Below are 18,419 nucleotides of genomic sequence, written 5' to 3'. Positions count from 1 at the left end.
CTGTGGCCTCTGACCTCTGATTTGAACAAGCCATTCATTTGCTAAAAGTAAGGCTTTGTTTCATGCCTCCTCCATCCTTGTTCTGTCATATACTTTGCTCTTCAGAGTTCCTGAGAACTGACAAGCTTACCAAATATTCACATTCCCAGGTCCATGGCTATCTCCACTGCCTGGCCCCCACCCCCCCCCCACACCCGCATTTATCCCTCACCCTCTGATTAAAATATTAGGCTCTTGTTATGTACCAAAGACTAAGTACTTTATTATTTCTTTTAGTCTCACAGCAATTTCATTTTTATCCCCATTTTTCAGATGAGGAATCTGAAGCTCACCATTGCCTAAAGTCACACAGCTGTAAGGGGCAAAGCTGGTATGCAAAAACCAGGTTATTTGCCTCGACAGCCCATCAAGATGTAGCATTCAAGGAAAGAGAAGCTGAAGCATGAAAGCTAATGGCCTGTTTCATTAAAAACAAAACAAAACAAAAAACTAGCAAGTAGAAAACAGAATGATCTATATAGGTCCAGCTTCCAATGGGCCTGCACTCCTAGATTCCAGCCTCCATCTCCCATGAGAGGACAGACATTCAGCCACAGATTACCCTCTTCCCTGAGGCAACTCTGAACCCAGAACAAATGGTCTGTTACTTATTTATGTCTTGTCTCTGAGGAAGTTATATCATCAAAATGGCAACATAGGAAACTTCAGCCTCTATCTTCCCCACAAAGTCAACAATTAGACAGTGAGCTCAAACAAATACAACTCTGTAAGAGCTCTGGGGTCCACTTAAGAAACTTTAGCAACATAGTGAACAAAAAACCTGAGAAGAACTGCCCAAGAAGAGAAGAAAGCAAGCTTCATTTTACTTAAGTCAACCATCCCCCAAGCATTGCTCAGTGCCAAGAGAAAATGTCCCAGCTAGGAAGAGATCTCCACACCAGGAAAGGAAGAGCAGAGAAAACCACTGACTCTGGCATCACCAGTGCCTGCTATGGTGCCTGGCCACTGAACTTGGAGGTACTAATAAGGATCCCAGCAGCCCTTGCAGAAGGATCACAAAGTTGTTGATGCTTTTGGGTCCCTGAGCCAAAGAGACAACATGCAACCTCCACCCAAACCCAGTGTCCCCACATGCCTCCAAACTTGGTGTTCTGCATCACTAGACCCAGGGTCACAACATGTGCCCCACCTACAGATAAAAGTCTTCCTGTCCTGAAGTCAGTCCACAATGTCTCGAAGAGGTGACTGCTTCTTCAAGAGCACAGACGCTGATGCAAGGCAACATGGACAACCAAGAATCAGGGATACTACTCCACCAAAGGAATATAGTCAACTTTCAGGAACTGGCCCCAAGGACATGGAGATCCAGGAATTGTGCCACAAGGAAATCAAAATAATTATTCCATAGATGCCCGGAGAGCTACAAGAGAACACAGATGAATAGAATAGGTTAATCATATAAGAAAACAATACAAGAACGAAACAAGAAAAACAAAAGAGATAGAAAACATGAAAAAGAACCAAACGGAAATTTTGGAACTGAAGAATAAAATGACTGAACTGAACAACTGAATAGAAAGTTTGAACAGCAGACTTGACCAAGCAGAAAAAGAAATCAATGATCGAGAAGACAGAATTTAGATTCTCTAACCAGAGGAGAAAAATTTAAAAGAATAAAGGAAAGAAGAAAGCCATAGGACTATGGGACACCATTAGGAGAAACAATGCTTGCATCTTGCATATGGACCATCCTTCAGCTTAGATCATATGAAAAGTCATAAAACAAGTCTTAGCAAATTTAAGAAGATTGAAACACAATTGAGAGCCCAGAAATAAACCCTCATATATAGTCAACTAATATTTGGCAAAGGAGTCATGATTCCTTGCGCTTTAATTTATTAGTCCAATTGATCCTGTAACCCTTTGGCAATAAATACTATTATTATCTTGATTCTATGGAAGAAAAACTGAGGCATATGCAGCAGTTATATATAACTCATTTTATGATTATAGCTTGTGAGTGGCAGATCTGGAACTAAACACAGAGTCTGGACACTCTAAGCAAGCAAGTTCTATTCTGCTTACCCCAAGGGAGATTGTGAGGACCTTGTGAAGACTCCCTCCCTCCCTCCCTCCCTTCCTTCCTTCCTTCCTTCCTTCCTTCCTTCCTTCCTTCCTTCCTTCCTTCTTTCCATTTTCACTTTTCCTTACCCACCTCAAAGGACTGTTGTGATATTAAGTGTGTTATTCTATGTAAAGCACTCAAATTGTGCACAGTATGTGGTAGCTGCTGTGAAAGTCTACACTCTTACCATTAGGGTTGTTGCTGGCGTGAGCCCACACCTAGACCTATGGGTAGCCAAGTGGGGGGCAGCCCCTGAGGAGGACAGTTCCAGTGTTGAGAGTACAACAGAGTCCCTGGGGCAATAAGGATGGCCAAGACTTAGACCCTGAGAAGGATCCAGGAGGAAGTGGTCAGTCTGCCGTGGACCCAGATAAACATAAATGTGGCAGCAGGAATTGAAGGCTTCTCAGATGTTGGTGCTTTGTCAGATAAAAATACCAACAAACCTGGTGCTTAGCATGTGGTGTCCCTTGTAGATACATCACATATTATCAGTACATTTGTTCCTTCCAGGTGACATCATTACCAACCCCCTTTTACAGGTGAGGAAACTAAAGCATACAGGGCTCAGGAAATTGCCAAGGTCCCAGATCCCCCCCCCACACACACACACAGAGAACCTCATTTACTTAATATTTCAATTAACTCACTTTGACCTAGAAAAATGTAAAACAAACTTTATTTCACTATAGTCGTTGGAAAATCAGTATCGAGACAAAATAAATACTATGAAAAGAAATGATATTATTAATTAAACCCTCTACCTGCTGATTCAACTGCTCAAGGTCTTTGAAGTGAAAACCCATTTTCTTGGGTGCCTGGGTGGCTCAATTGGTTGAGTGACTGATTTCAGCTCAGGTCATGATCCTGGGGTACCAGGATTGTGTCCCTCATTGGGCTCCCTGGTTAGCGGGTAGTCTGCTTCTCTCTCTGACCCTCCTCCCTCTCAGACTCACTCTCTCACTCTATCTCTCTCAAATAAATAAAATCTTTAAAAAAGAAGAAAGAAAAAAAAAGAACCCACAACCACCCCCCCCACACACACACAAAAGACCTATTCTCTTAAACAGGAGGCTGGCAAATGTTAAAGAGGAATTAACAATATATTAGCACCAAATTACGACTTTCTCATTGGTGTAAAATCAGAAGGATTCAAAGAGAAGTAAGAAGAAATAACTTTCTTACCATGTGATAGAAAGTGATTTGAGGGGGAGCCTGGTTGACTCAGTGGGTTAAGCCTCTGCCTTTCACTCAGGTCATGATCTCAGAGTCCTGGGATGGAGCCCCACATCTCTGCTCAGCAGGGAGCCGGCATTCTCCCTCCCCCTCTGCCTGCCTCTCTGCCTACTTGTGAACTCTATTTGTCAAATAAATAGGTAAAACGGGGGGTGGTTAAGAGCACCGACTCAGAAGACAGACTACTGGCTGACTATCTTGTAATGGACATAAAATCCTCTAAACATCGGCTTCCTCATCAGTAAAAAATCTGTTATTTCATAGGGACATCGACTATAAATGAAAGAATGAAGATTTTGCACAAAAGCTAATACATTGTGAATCCTTAATACATATAAGCCATTACGATTGTCATTATTATTAAGCTTTTCACCTAAATCCCTGGCTTTTTTTTTTTTTTTTTTTTAAGATTTTATTTATTTGACAGACAGAGATTGCAAGTAGCTGCCCAGGTGCCCCTCCCTGGCTCTTTTTAAAAAAAATATTTATTTTATTTTTTTTAGTTCGATAGCGCTAATAATACAGAGGTGCCTGGGTGGCTCAGTGGGTGGAAGCCTCTGCCTTCGGCTAGGGTCATGATCCCGGGGTCCTGGGATGGAGCCCCGCGTTGGTCTCTCTGCTTGGGGGGGAGCCCGCTTCCTCCTCTCTCTCTGCCTACTTGTGATCTCTGTCAAATAATAAAATAAAATCTTTAAAAAATAATAATAAAATAAACATTATAGCACATACATAGTAGTCACTATATGCTCGGCTCTGTTCTAGGTTTTACAAGTACGTATGACCTAACATATATGTATATGCCCTAAACACCTATCTTTATTCATATGTATGTATATATTAAGAATTATTATTATCCCTATTTAAACTACTATGATGACTTATTCGTATCCCTAGATTCCTACATTTTTACCCTGAGGAACGCAAAGTCGACCCACGGGCCACTCCCGGGTGACTCCTTTACCGCCTTTCCTCCGGGTAGATCCCGGCACACTGACCAGATCCCGCGCCGGGCGGACACCGGATAGGCGGCACACTCCCCTCCCCGCCTGGCACCTCCCCTCCTGGCTCCTCCCCGCCTGTCCTCTTGCCCCGCCCTCAGCGAAAGCTCGTAGCTCTGCCTCTAACGCTAGGCTGCTCCAGGCTCGGGTTGGCACCACTTGGGCCGGCGCGCTGACGTCACCGATCGCGCGCCTCCTGCGCCTCCTCGCGCCTGCGCCGCGGGCGGAAGGTCGTCCCTGTGACCGGCTGAGCGTTTGAGAAGTAGTCGCCATGTTGTCGGTGGCCGCCCGTTCGGGCCCATTCGCGCCCGTCCTATCGGCCACCTCCCGCGGGGTGGCGGGCGCGCTGCGGCCCCTGGTGCAGGCCTCGGTGCCCGCCACCCCGGAGCCTCCAGTGCTGGACGTGAAGCGGCCCTTCTTGTGCCGGGAGTCGCTGAGTGGCCAGGCCGCGAGCCGGCCTCTGGTCGCCTCCGTGGGCCTCAATGGTGAGCCGGGCTGAGGGGAGCGACCGGGGGCTGAGGGGACCCCCCGTTTCTCGCACCCTCTGGCTCTGAACCCAGGGCACAGCCGAGGAGGGCGGGGATGTGGAGCGGAGCCCTGCTTGGGGGATTAAGTTGCCGGGCTGGGTCGACCTTGGGCAAGCGTCTGCATCTCTCGGGCCTCTTCCCTCACCTGTGCGCGGACGCAGTTGGGTGAGCGATTTCAGGTGACCTCCGGCCCTGGCATTGCGTGCGTTTGCGGGATTGTTTCCGTTGGCCGCCAGTCTGGGTAAACCACAGGCCAATTTTGTCCTTCATAGGATTAAGTTCAAGAACTCCCAAGTCTGTCGCAGCAAAGTCTGACAGACTTTGTTGCTCACAGGTCGTTTTACTTTGGGCAGATTTCTAAGCGTGTTGCCTTACCAGCGAAATGGGTGAACGATTATACCAGTTTCGTAGGTAATGTCGTGAGCTTCAGATGGAGAAATTCGACATAAAGGCATTAGTGCATTTTGGGGCACTTTATACATACTCAAAAAATAGGAACTGCTGTTAATATTTGGGACCTTGTCCCGCTCACCACCGCCTGATCCGCTTAGTGCCGTTCTCTTTCACACCCCGCTCCCAACAGAACCAACAAGACAGTAACACAGGCCCTAAGGTCATTAATGGTGTAGCGTATTGGCCGTGTTTTCGTTTGCTGGGCCAGTATTTTCACACTGGAATCAGTTTAATCCTCAAGAAAAGCAGCAGGCAGAGGTTGGTGACACTCCATTTTACAGATGAGAAAACAGACTGCCGGAGGTGGAGTGGCTTGCACAGGGATGCGCATTGTGTAAGCGATAGAACGTGGATTTGGAAGACTCGAGTTAGCCATCAACTCTCACCGAAGCCTACTCTCACCTTTTGTGCCTCGGCTTCCATTTCTTTTTGCACGCTCCAGAATGGAAATTCGGAAATGGCAACCTGGGGGCCAGCGTGTCTGTAGTCTGCCAACCTTCATAGTTTTAAAAGGAGGAGTTCTTGTGTGTCTTAAAATGTTGGAATCTGGCAGCAGTGAACTCTGGTTCTCCGTGGGAAAAGTCTAGTGTGCTGTGCACTGGCTGACCTCTTAGTGGGTGCAAGGGCTCTTCCAGTTCATCCCAGTCCTCACCAGACCTGCTTCCCTGTGTTAGTTCCCTTCCTGGCCTCACTGACAGTTGATTTGGCAAGTACAGCTTGCCCTACAAACTAAGGTGCCCCCACTCTTTATTTTTCCTCCATTCACCCTATTCTGTTTACTGTAAAATAATCCACTCGGTTTTCCACCTTTCCAAGTCTTACCAGGTCAATCTCTGTTCAGGGTCAGGTCAATAAAATCTTTTATTTTCTGCGTCCTTTATGCTTTATGGTACAGTAACACTTCCCACTGTTGTGTTTCCTGGGGACTCCTCTGACCTTGTGCTTGAGGGCATAGAGAAAAATCTTAATTTTTCTATTTCCTACAGCCTCAGATTTTGCATATAGTTAGTGCAGAATGTTTGTGGATGAATAAAAGTGAATTTTTTTGTTAGGGGCACCAGTGGGTTTTGGAGACATTGTTCAGGGCATGAACAGAGTACCCTAGCCCATCCTAAGCCCATTCTTTGGACCTGGAGGTGAGAAACGATAAGGGAGGGGAAAACTTCAATAGCAAAGGCAGAAAGCATCTGTGGAATTTGTCTACTGGCTAAATGGTTTCTTCTAAAACTTAGAGGTTTACCTGACTTTTCCAAGAACTGGTAAATAATACAGAACCATAAGGGAAACTTCTTCTGTGATCATATATTCAGCTTGTAGCTTCAGTTCACATAAAAATCTCTTGTCTAGATAGTACTGAGGTTGTGGGGTGGGAGGGTTGGATCAGGAGAAGGTCCTTAAAGTGAGGAGGATTTCCAGGGCACATCACAGTTCACCTTAAGACAAAAACAGAAACCTGTTTTGTTATAATCCCTTAAGTTTTCTCTTTCTAGAAGCATTGGATACTGCTCGAGTTTAGAACTAAATCTAGCTGGCATTTTTGCTGCTAAAGTCACACCTAATGCAATTAATGGGAATTATTTAGAGAGTAACTTTTGCAGTATGGCAGTTTAATTTCCCAAAGTGTTCATGGTAGTGTAGTACAATATAAAATGTAACCTGCTAGACAAAATGGGAGTAGACAAGTGGATTTCTTTCATCATCAAATCTCCAGAAGAGAATGTCACAACCATTCTGTTTAATGTTCTTGTACATTTCCTTGCATGCTGTTACATGGTCAGGGGTTGTAGATACTGTGTTTAATGTAGAAGTATGAACTTTGGTCCCTTCATCTTTTAAGTATGATACACATATTTCCTTTGTAATCCCAGATGATATTAAAGGAGAATAATTCATACTTGATCCCAGACCCCAGTCTACACTGATAGGTTAGCATTAGGTAGAGGTAAAGTATATAATGTAATGTCACTCTGTGTAGTTGTAAATCCCAGGTAGTCAACTGTCCATGTCCTGGTCCCCTCCAAAAAATAATGGAATTGTCAGAAAGTACGTAGAGTGATGTTGATAGGTTTTACCATTGTTTATGAATATAGTTGGCCCTTGAACAACATGGGTTTGAACTGTGCAAGTCCACTTCTATGTGGATTTATTTTTATATAAATATGGTACAGTACTGCAAATGTTACTTTATGATTTTCTTAATAACATTTTCTTTTCCCTAGGTTACTTTATTATAAGAATGCAGTATATAATATATGTAACATACAAAATATGTGTTAATTGACTGGTTAAGTTTCCAGGCAACAGTTAGTAGTTAAGTTTTGAGGACGTCAAAAGACAACATATTTTTGATTGTATGTGGGGTCAGTTCCCCAAACCCTGTTTGTTCCAGAGTGAATTGTACTTAGGGCTTCCACTGTTACTGACCTTGAGAACCAAGGAAATATAATTAGGATGAGACAGCCTAGTAACCCAAGTAGAATTGCAACTTATATGAAAATGCACTTTAAAAGTACATATTTCTTTTAGGGGCTCCTGGGTGGCTCAGTGGGTTAAGCCTCTGCCTTTGGCTCAGGTTATAGTCTCAGGGTCCTGGGATCGAGCCCCATAATGGGCTCTCTGCTCGGCAGGGAGCCTGCTTCCCTCTCTCTCTCTCTCTGTCTGCCTCTCTGCCTGCTTGTGATCTCTCTCTCTCTCTCTCTGTCAAATAAATAAATAAAATCTTTAAAAAATAAAAGGGGCACCTGGGTGGCTCAGTGGGTTAAAGCCTCTGCCTTTGGCTCAGATCATGATCTCAGGGTCCTGGGATCAAGTCCTGCATCAGGCTCTCTGCTCAGCAGGAAGCCTGCTTCTCCCTCTCCCTCTGCCTGCCTCTCTGCCTACTTGTGATCTGTCTGTCAAATAAATAAATAAAATAAAATAAAATAGAAGGTACATACTTCTTAGAAACAACACATTTTCTAAGTGTGGAATTTTTAGTGTCCCTTTTCTAAAAAGGAAACCTTGTGGCAAATTTCCTAAAATGCATATACAATTTGCTTCCTGTAACATACTTAAAAGTGATCCCAGTAAGTTCATTTTTTTTTTTTATCAGATACTTAAAAATGGTATGGGACAAAAGGACATAATCTGTTTGGACTTTTTTAACAAATAAAACTGGGGTGCCTGTTAAGCTCATTCAGTTCATTCAGTTAAGCATTTGCCTTCAGCTCAGGTCAGGATCCCAGGACCCTGGTATGGAGCTTCCCCTTGGGCTCCCCACTCAGTGGGGAGTCTTTCTCCCTCTTCCCCTCTACCTGCTTGCACATGCTCGCTCTCTTGCTCACTCAAAGAAACAAAATTTTAAAACCACAAAATATTAATATCCAAAGTACTACATAAATAGCAATTATTTGTTTATTTAACATTCATTTGACACAAAGATCTGTCTTTGGCCTGCAGTGGTAGCATTTCAGTTGAGAAACTCACAGCGGTGAGAAAGATAATGCCTTTACTCTTACAGAATTTATTGCCCTTGACTGAAAAGTGGGATATGTGAAAATTTTGCTCTTTTATCCTGTACTGAATTGAAATAATTGGTTCTTTTGGAGATCTCATTTGATGGTCGCATATTTTGATAAGGCTATTCTTTTCTGCCTATTAGTGGCTTTACTTGAAGTTATAGTAATACTAATTTATATTCCAGAGTATAAAATAGAAACCTCTAAATTTTTTGCAACTAAAGTTATGCTGATAGTTCACAGATTGTTTATTATCTTGTAATAAGTATTTTATGTATTTTTAGCAGTCCTTTCAGAGAGTAGATAGGAATGTAATGTTAGACATTTGGTTTAATAAGATGATCCCAAATCAACTTATTGGGTAGACTTGAGGAGTTTTAGGGTTCCTTGTAATCCAGAGAATGCGAGAGGTAGTTACCATAATTGTATGTTTTGACAGATTGAATTTTCAGGGATTTTAAAATATTGCTGTTTACTGTTTAACTTTTTAGATTTGATGGACTAAATTGTTAAGAATTCTGAATCAGCAGTGTTCAATCAGGAGAAACTCAGTTTACACATATAATCTTATGATTTCTTACCAGTATGATAGGTAGTGATTGACTTCATTTCTTTCTCAGTATTTTATATGCTGGCACTGCCAACTTGACAATTTCTGAGATCAGTGAGTGCCATATTTCACATTTTTATAACTTGATTTTTGCTTACGAATTCACAAAGGTTATTTCCTGATGTATGTCCCTTTCACAGTATTCATCTAATTGTGTTTTTTTAAATTTTCTGCTTATTTTGCAGCCCCTGCTTCCATTCGTTATTCCCACACAGACATCAGAGTGCCTGACTTCTCTGACTATCGGCGCGCTGAAGTGTTAGATGGTACAAAGTCTTCAAAAGAGAGCAGTGAGGCTAGAAAAGGTTTCTCCTATTTGATAACAGCAACAACTAGTATAGGTGTCGCATATGCTGCCAAGAATGTCGTCTCGCAATTTGTTTCCAGCATGAGTGCTTCTGCTGATGTGTTGGCCATGTCGAAGATCGAAATCAAGCTATCTGATATTCCTGAAGGCAAGAACATGGCTTTCAAATGGAGAGGAAAACCGCTGTTTGTGCGCCATAGAACCAAGAAGGAAATTGAGCAGGAGGCTGCAGTTGAAGTGTCCCAATTGAGGGACCCACAGCATGATTTAGATCGAGTAAAGAAACCTGAATGGGTTATCTTGATAGGAGTTTGCACTCATCTTGGTTGTGTACCCATTGCAAATGCAGGAGATTTTGGTGGTTATTACTGCCCTTGCCATGGGTCACACTATGATGCTTCTGGCAGGATCAGGAAGGGGCCTGCACCTCTCAACCTTGAAGTTCCCTCATATGAGTTCACCGGTGATGACATGGTGGTTGTTGGTTAGAGACCTGGACTCAAGTGCTAGGCTCCTTTCTGTCTTGTCACCTAAGAAGACTTAAATAAGCAAGCCTTCTATACTTAAGTTGATTTGAAATATTTAAGAATTGCTAATAATGTATTTGCAAACATTAATGTGAAGTAAATTGAATTTAATGTTGAATGCTTTTAAGCATTCACCTAATAAAGCCACTGTTAAACATTGTTAAGCTCAAAGACTTAAAAAGTGCAGTTTCTTTGATAGTTAATTCTAATTAAAAATTACAGGCTGGTGTATAAGAAATTTGTGAAATCTGTAATCAGTGTTCTCCTTCATCTTCTTTCTTTGTATGAGGGACACAGATTCTGCAGAGCTAATGGTTAGACTGAGGTACAACTAGCTGGTCGTTTCCAAGTCCTGGAAGGTATTTATGACATTGGCAGAAATAGTATTCAGATTTCCCTTCCCTTTTCTTGCACATGAGTCCTGGCTATGTGTGTCCTGCCCCATCTCCACCCCGGCATCCTCCCCACCCCCAGTCTGTATGGTGATGTTGTATATGATCTGTGGGAAAGTTCTAAATGAGGTGTTACCAATTCTAAGGGTTTAGCCCCAGGTCTAGGTACCTGATTTCCTGCCTAAGTGACAGGTCAGGAAAAAATTTTTTTTTCCACTTATGGGAATAAGTTAGTAATTAGAATTCTTCAATTTTAAGAGGCAGTGGTGGGCTATATCTGAGAAAAGCTTTCCAGAATGGGAATGCTGCTTTTATTTCCTTCATCTGCTGTGAATATTCATGTTCCCATTGCTCCTGCATCCACCCTATCAAGAAGCAAAAGTCTCTGACACTTAATACTGTGTTAGTGTGAAAATGATCCTGCTGGTTTTGTTTCTGCAGTGATTACATTTTGAGGTATTTCTTTGGATTTGCAGTCATCAGTTTTCACCGTGAAATGAAGGTGGGCGCAGGGAGACATCAAAATCCACACCCTCTTCTTGCTTTCTGCTTTCTACCTTCAGTTACACAGGTGAAACAAGACACATCGGACACTCTCCCCAGTTCCTTTTGCCCTTTGTAGAGAATCACAGCTACTTTGATAAGTTTGCTGTATCTTTGTTGTTTTGTGGTGGGTCAGTAATACACCACTGGGCCCATCTTTGATCACATATGCATTTGTAAGAAAGTAAACTAGATTAAGTGGTTTGGTCTTCCCAAGGAACCGGCCATTCAGGGTTTCAGTCTTTAAAACGGTAGCTAAGCACATCAAAAAGAAAATGTCAAAGTTTTTATGCTTATGAGCAGATACTTGGTTCATATGTACCATTCTAGAAAGAAAATTAGAAAAGAAAATGGGGCTTATAATAATAGTATTTCATGTTATGGTATTTAGGTAAAAATATAAGCCAAAAGGTGCCAAACATTGCTAGTTTACTAAAAAGTAGTAAAATTACATCAATATGTTTAAGCGATGGGTACATAATATCCATTGTTAACATTTTGAGCATCTCACAGGAAATACGGCCACCCCTGCCCCCATGATGAGGCTATGAGATGTTGGTAGGTATTTGTTGGGTATTTTGCTTATTATTGTGAAGATTTGTTTTTTCGTAGTATTTATGAAGAAGATCATCTTAACGCTTTCTTCTCATGCTACCTTCTCATGGTGCCAGTTGTCCACAACTTATTTTTTTAAACTATACCAGTATATTTATTATAAATTGACAAAATCTGAAGTTGAATTAAGTTCCTGCTTTTTTTAAAATGGCAGCAGGTGCTATTCATTACTTCCTCAGGATATGCTAATGGTGCAACTCCTATATATTTTTACATTCATAAAATTCTTACTTGGAAGAATTTATGGGATGCTAAATAAAAATTATCAACTTTTAATTTGAAGGTAACTTATTAAGCCTGGAGTAGAGGCCTTAAGCATTAAATGAATTATTAGACCCGCGGCAAATCTGAGTGACTGTTTTTTGGCAGGGCGGGGGGTGGGGGCGTTGATTTTTTTTCCTGTAAGTTTAAAGGAATTTTGTTCCTTTGGGCATAACTGAAGCTGCTGAGCTTTTAATATATCCCTGTGTGGATTGAATGAGTTGGGAGCATGGTATACTGGACTAGAATTGAGGGTTTTAATTCTGGCTTTGCCATTTCTTCGCTATTGAACCGTGGCCCTGTTGTTTAAGCTCTGTTGGACATTTTTTCCCCCATCTGTAAATTTGGGATGGTTTCTCAGAGTCCTTCTGACTTAGATTCTGTGAGCCCCTTCAACTCCCCTGCCCCAATAATTGGAATGGTTTTTTTAGATAAATGTTGTGTTTGCAGTATTTGGTACTTCAGTAAAGGCATCCAAACTCATAAAAGCGTTTTCATCAACTGAACCAATCTTTTACAATAGTAGTGTTCAACCAGGGGTGGCATTCTATTTGATGTCACAATGATTGGAGGATCCTGCTGGTTTGGGGATGGCGAGATGGAGTGGGAACGCAAAAATAGTTGTGAGAGGAGCATAGGTCCACAAGCTAGAAACTGTTGCCAAAAACATCACTTTCTGAAGAGAAGTGCTCATACCCCGTTATTACCCCCTCCCACCCTGACGAGCTCCCTCCATCTTTTCATGTTTGAAATGCCAAAACAATTGCACGGCAACTACCTGCCTGTGGAGGCCAAAAATAGGAAGTTTGCAGGTTCCTAGATACGTCACAGGTGTTCTGTGCAGGGATTGGATTTGTGAGCTGCTTATGTCTTCTGTGATATTTTGAATAATGATGTTAAGCTTCAGTATCCCTTTGTTAACAAGTGACCAAGACAAGTAAAATTTCTTCAGAGCAGACTTATATTTGATTATTTCAGTGAAGCAAAATCCTAGATAGTAGGGGGAAAAGACTTAAATTTGACCAGTTGGCATCCTGACATCAGATCATTAGCATGTGCTTTTTTACTGGGAGTAAAGATTGGGACAGTCTTGAGATTTCCCTTTTTATTATGCATTAAACAGAGAGTGGTTATAGAAAATGACTTTTCCAAAAACCTTAGCATTGTCTCTTACTGTCATATTTACTTTGGTCTTTCTGAGCATATCTTTGTAAAATCTGTCTGACTCAATCTGAGTGTGGAGAGGACATTTGTCCTTACTTGATATATATGGTTTAGGATCAGAATGTCCTATTAGTACTCTGTTTTTGAACAGTGGGAATGTACTATTTGTCAGAAATCACTCTTCATTCCCACAGTGCTGAAATGGCATTTTCTATATTTTCATGTCATTTAAATACTGCCTTTTATATATTGACCCAAAATAAATGCACATATTTTTCAGAATGATATTCCTGCCCCACTGTTCTAGCACACTTTCATTATCACCTATTGCTAATGGTTCCCCTAAATTACCTCCCTGAGCTTCATACTCAGGTTTAGACACTTTAAACTGGGCATCTGTGTACACATGTTCATTAAAACCTTAAAATGTCCAAAAGGAAGGGAAATCATCTCTTTTCCCATAAGCCATCTTCATCATTGGAGTTGGTGACCTTCCCATCTACCCAGTAATCTACCTGGCAATAAAAACCTATAGTCCCCTCTGCCTCCTTTTCCATTACCCCTTCTTCCTGGGTCCAAGTCCCCAAACACTGCTAATTGTACCTGCTTCATAAAACAGGTCCATTACTGTCTGCAGTTTGTAACATTCTAATTGGGGCAAACTTTGAACACTGACTCCTAGTCACTATGCTAAGTGTACTTTTGTGTACAATCTCATTCAATCCTCAAAAAATCCTGTCAGCTGGGTAATGTTGCTATTCCTAGTTTACAGGTAGAGAAACTGAAGCCCATATAAGTGCCTTGTCCATAATTAAACAGGGGTAAGTAAAGATTTATTTATTTGAGAGCGAGAGCATGAACATTGGATTTGTGAGCTGCTTATGTCTTATGAGGGGCAGAGGGAGAGGGAAAGAGAATCTCAAGCAGACTCCCAGCTGAGTGTGGAGCCCAATGTAAGGCTCTATCTCAAGACCATGAGATTATGACCTGAACTGAAATCAAGAGCTGGACACTTAACCGCTAGCCACCCAGATGCCCCACTTCAAGATTATTTAGATGTGGTATTCTGCACCTGAATTACATTCACTTTTCTAGCAAGTTTCCCCAAAATAACCAGGGCATATCCATTTAGATATCTATGTTTTCCTCTATTTTGAAGTTCACTCTCCTGGTCTGTCTCCTCACCACTAGACTGAGGGGCCTGGGGACCATGGCAAATCCTTAGCCATGGAGTTGACTGCTGAAGGGGGTGGGGGTGAATTTCTGAGTGGCATTGTTTGAAAGAAAAGATTTCCATATACTTTGTACAACATCTTTAAAAATTGAAAAATCATGTAATGTCTGTGTATCTCATTTTTCTAGGACTTTAGGTCAGAGGAGAAATGAACTAATATTGCAGGGTATTTTGGATTTAAGTTTACACTCCTCCCAGAAGAAAAAATTTCAAAGGAATTCAAAAGGAATAAATAATACAATTTTTTAAATAAAAAACTGGATTATTTTGCTTTTTTCCATTTGTTCATAATGAACATTATTCTCTCTGAGTAAGATTTCAGTGTCAAAATGTCCGTCCTTTAGTATCTTATTTCCAGCACTAAAATGCGATGGACATCATGTCATTACTTACACCATTTTATCTGTTCATGGCTAAAACTTCAACTAATGCCTCTTCCTTTACCTGAGGAAATACTTGCTTTCTTAGCTCTCCCCACAATACAAGCTCTTCCGTGGCCCTTTTTTGGCCCTTTGGAAAAACAGAACATTCTGAGGGCACCAGCTGATCTCAGTAAATGAAAATCAGGTTAAGGATTGTATTCCCCTTAGTCAAGATTATCTATTAGACCCTTTTAAACATAAGTCTCAAATGAGATAAAGGGTGTGGAAGGCATTATAAACTGTAAAGCAAAATACAAAAGCTCAAAATGTTATTTAGTGGACTATACCAGTGAGACCATACATGACATTTAGAGTATGTTTAGGTATGCAGAAAGGCAATTTCAAGGTGGAGGTATGTTCCTATTCAGACTGATTTATCAGTTGAGGATAGGTATTAATCCTGTATTCTCATAATGTCTTGGTCCCTAGAAATTCAGATTTACACGTGCACCTGGTTTTGATGCTAATAGCAAAGCTGAACTCCTCCACAGTAATGGTTCACATTGTAGGACCCAAAATCAGGGGATGCAGATGATTTATTAGCAGAATATAAAATGCCAAAATTTACTCAAGAAGCAGAAAACTTAAATATACCAATTAATGTAGATCAAATCAAGTACAAAAAGTTCATATGACGGGTTGGCTTTGTATTTGAGTTCTATATGACACTTTAAAGAAAAGATAATTCCATGGCTGTTTAAACTATTCTAGATCAAATCTTCTCCAATCTTACTATGCATACAGTTTACCTGGGGATCTTGTTTCTGATGCATATCCTAATTCCGTAGGCCTGGGTTATGGCTTGAGATTTTGCAATTCTAGCAAGTTCCAGGAAATCCAGTTGATGTCCATGCTACTAGCCCATGAAGTATACTTTGGGTAGGCAAAATGCTATACCATGGGGCTGTAGGGTAAAGGTAGGATATGGAAGCTCTACAATTCATCTTATGAATTCAACAAAGTTAATATTAAAACTAGACATTAAATATACAAAAATAGTAAATCAGTATCATTTACTGAATAAATAAAAAAACTTAAATGCTGGTAAAAGAAATCTAAGCTCTCTGTTTCTCCCTATTGGATAGATGGCTACATCATTCTTGAGTTGATGGTAAAGGTTGGAGTGAATGGATTTGGCTATATTGGGTACCTGGTTACCAAGGCTGTTTTGCATTTGGCAAAATGGATATTGTTGCCAACAATGACCCCTTTGTTGATCTCAACTGCATGGTCTATAAGTTCCAGTATAATTCCACCCATGACAAGCTCAATAGCACAATGGGAAGCTTATCATCAAGGAAAAGCCCATGTCCATCTACCAGGGGTGGGATCTCAGTGCTGAACATGTTGTTCATGCCTGGGGCTAACATGAAGGGCAGAGCCAAAAAGGTAATCATTTCACCTCTGCCCCTTTCGTAAACGCCCCTAATTTTGTGATGCACATGAACTTTAAGTATGACAACTCCCTTAAGATTGTCATTACTGCCTCCTGAACTGCCAGCTGCTTACCCCCTGCCCCGATCAAAGTCATCCATGACAACTTTGGCATTGTGGATGGACTCATGAGCACAGTCCATGCCATCACTGCCACCCAGAATACTGCAGATGGCTCCTCTGGAAAGCTGTGGCATGACAGCTGAGGGGCTACCCAGAATATCATTCCCATTTCTTCTGGTGCTGCCAAGGTTGTGGACAAGGTCATCCTTGAGCTGAATAGGAAGCTTAACTGACAAGGCCTTTCGTGTGCCCACCTCCAATGTGTTGGTTGTGGATCTGATCTACCATCTAGAAAAAGCTGTCAAATATGACATCAAGAAGGTGGTGAAGCAGGCATCAGAGGGACCCCTAAGGGCATCCTAGGCTGCAATGAGGACTAGGTTGTCTCCTGTGAATTTAACAGTGACATCCACTCTTCCACCTTCTATATGGGGACTTGCAATGCCCTTGGTGACTGCTTTGTCAAGCTTATTTCCTGATATGACAATTAATTTGACTACAGCAATAGGACTTCGTGAAAAATAAGTAAAGTATAGGATTTATGAAAAAAAAAAGCCTAAATCAAGAACTAAGCAGGGGTTCCTGGGTGGTTCAGTCATTAAGCGTCTGCCTTCAGCTCAGGTCATGACCCCAGGGTCCTAGGATCTGGCTACCTGCTGGGTGGGAACCCTGCTACTCCCTCTCCCATTCCCACTGCTTCTGCTCCCTCTCTTGCTGTGTCTCTCTCTCTCTGTCTCAAATAATTAAATAAAATCTTGAAGAAAAAAAAAAAACTAAGTAAATGGAAAGAACATACTCTTAATAGAATAACCTAGTTTCATTAAAAAAGCTCTCCAAATTAGCATGTATCTAGGATCTCTATGGTGGTTTTTGTTTGATTGTTTGTATGTTTTCTTTGTTTTATTTAGGATAAAATGGACATGAAATTTATATAGAATAAAAAATATCCAAGAAAAGCCAAGAAAAGTATGAAAACGTAGAATGAATATTTGTTTTAGAAACAAGAACCTGCTATACAATCATTGTAGTTAAGTTCATATGACATTGGCATGGAAACAGACATGTTAGTGGAACAAAATAGACTATCAAGAACTAGATCTTAGGGCTTATGAGAATTTAATATAAGAAAAGCAGGATTTAATTCAGTGGTGAAAAGAGTGGGTTATTTAATAAATGGAGCTGGCAAGACCCACTATCCCTTTGGAAGAAAACAGAGTTGGACCCCAGCTCTCAATTTGCATAAAAATAAATTCTAGGGAGATTAAAGATGCATGTAAGACAAACTTTAAGAAAATCTCAGAAACTATATAATCTGAGGATGGAGAAGACCTTAATTATGACAGGATGTATAAAATCAATATCGGAAAATAGAGGCCTGTTTGTATACAAAAATAAAGTCTCATCTAGGATTTAAGAAACAAGACAGATGAGCATAGGGGAAGAGAAGGAAAAATAAGATGAAAATTGAGAGTGAGGAAAACTATAAAAGACACTGAACTCTAGGAAACAAATAGGGTGGCTGGAGGGGAAGTGGGTGGAGGGAAGGGATAATTGGATGATAGGCATTAATGAGGGACATTAATGATGTAATGAGTGCTGGGGGTTATATGTAACTGAGAATCACTAAATTCTACCTCTGAAGCTAATAAAAAAGTGGATTAAAGACTTGAACTAGAATGAAAGACTGAATGATAAAACTCTTCATAGGCAGTAAGCAACTTATCAGTCTTGGAGATGATTTTTTGAATTTAAAACCAAAGTAAAAGCAACAGAAGCAAAAAAGAGTAAGTGGGACACTAAAAAGCTTCTGCAAAATAAAGGAGATCATAGCAAAATCAAAAGGCAACCCACTGAATGGGAGAAAATATTTATAAATTATATATCTGATGAGGGGCTAATAACTAAAATATATAAAGAACTCCTGTAACTCAATAACCAAAAAAATAATTCAATTAAAAATGGGCAGAAACTCTTAATAGACATTTTCCCAAAGAAGACATACTGATAGCCA

General features: G+C 41.0%; 1 protein-coding gene across 1 annotated transcript; it reads left to right on the top strand.

Moving 5' to 3' along the window:
• Window positions 1-4,579: 4,579 nt before the first annotated feature.
• LOC116865919 (cytochrome b-c1 complex subunit Rieske, mitochondrial) lies at window positions 4,580-10,451 on the top strand. The gene is made up of 2 exons (XM_032854585.1): window positions 4,580-4,844; window positions 9,632-10,451. The coding sequence occupies exons 1-2, from the start codon at window positions 4,631-4,633 to the stop codon at window positions 10,240-10,242; spliced, it is 825 nt and encodes a 274-aa protein (XP_032710476.1). The 5' UTR covers window positions 4,580-4,630; the 3' UTR covers window positions 10,243-10,451.
• The last annotated feature ends 7,968 nt before the right edge of the window (window positions 10,452-18,419 follow it).

Source organism: Lontra canadensis, unplaced genomic scaffold (assembly GCF_010015895.1).
Source record: "Lontra canadensis isolate GAN:19392208 unplaced genomic scaffold, GSC_riverotter_1.0 scaffold8, whole genome shotgun sequence".
In the NCBI taxonomy this organism is placed as follows: Eukaryota; Metazoa; Chordata; class Mammalia; order Carnivora; family Mustelidae; genus Lontra; species Lontra canadensis.
Note: the sequence above shows the minus strand (reverse complement) of the source record. Positions and strands in the feature narration are given on the sequence as shown.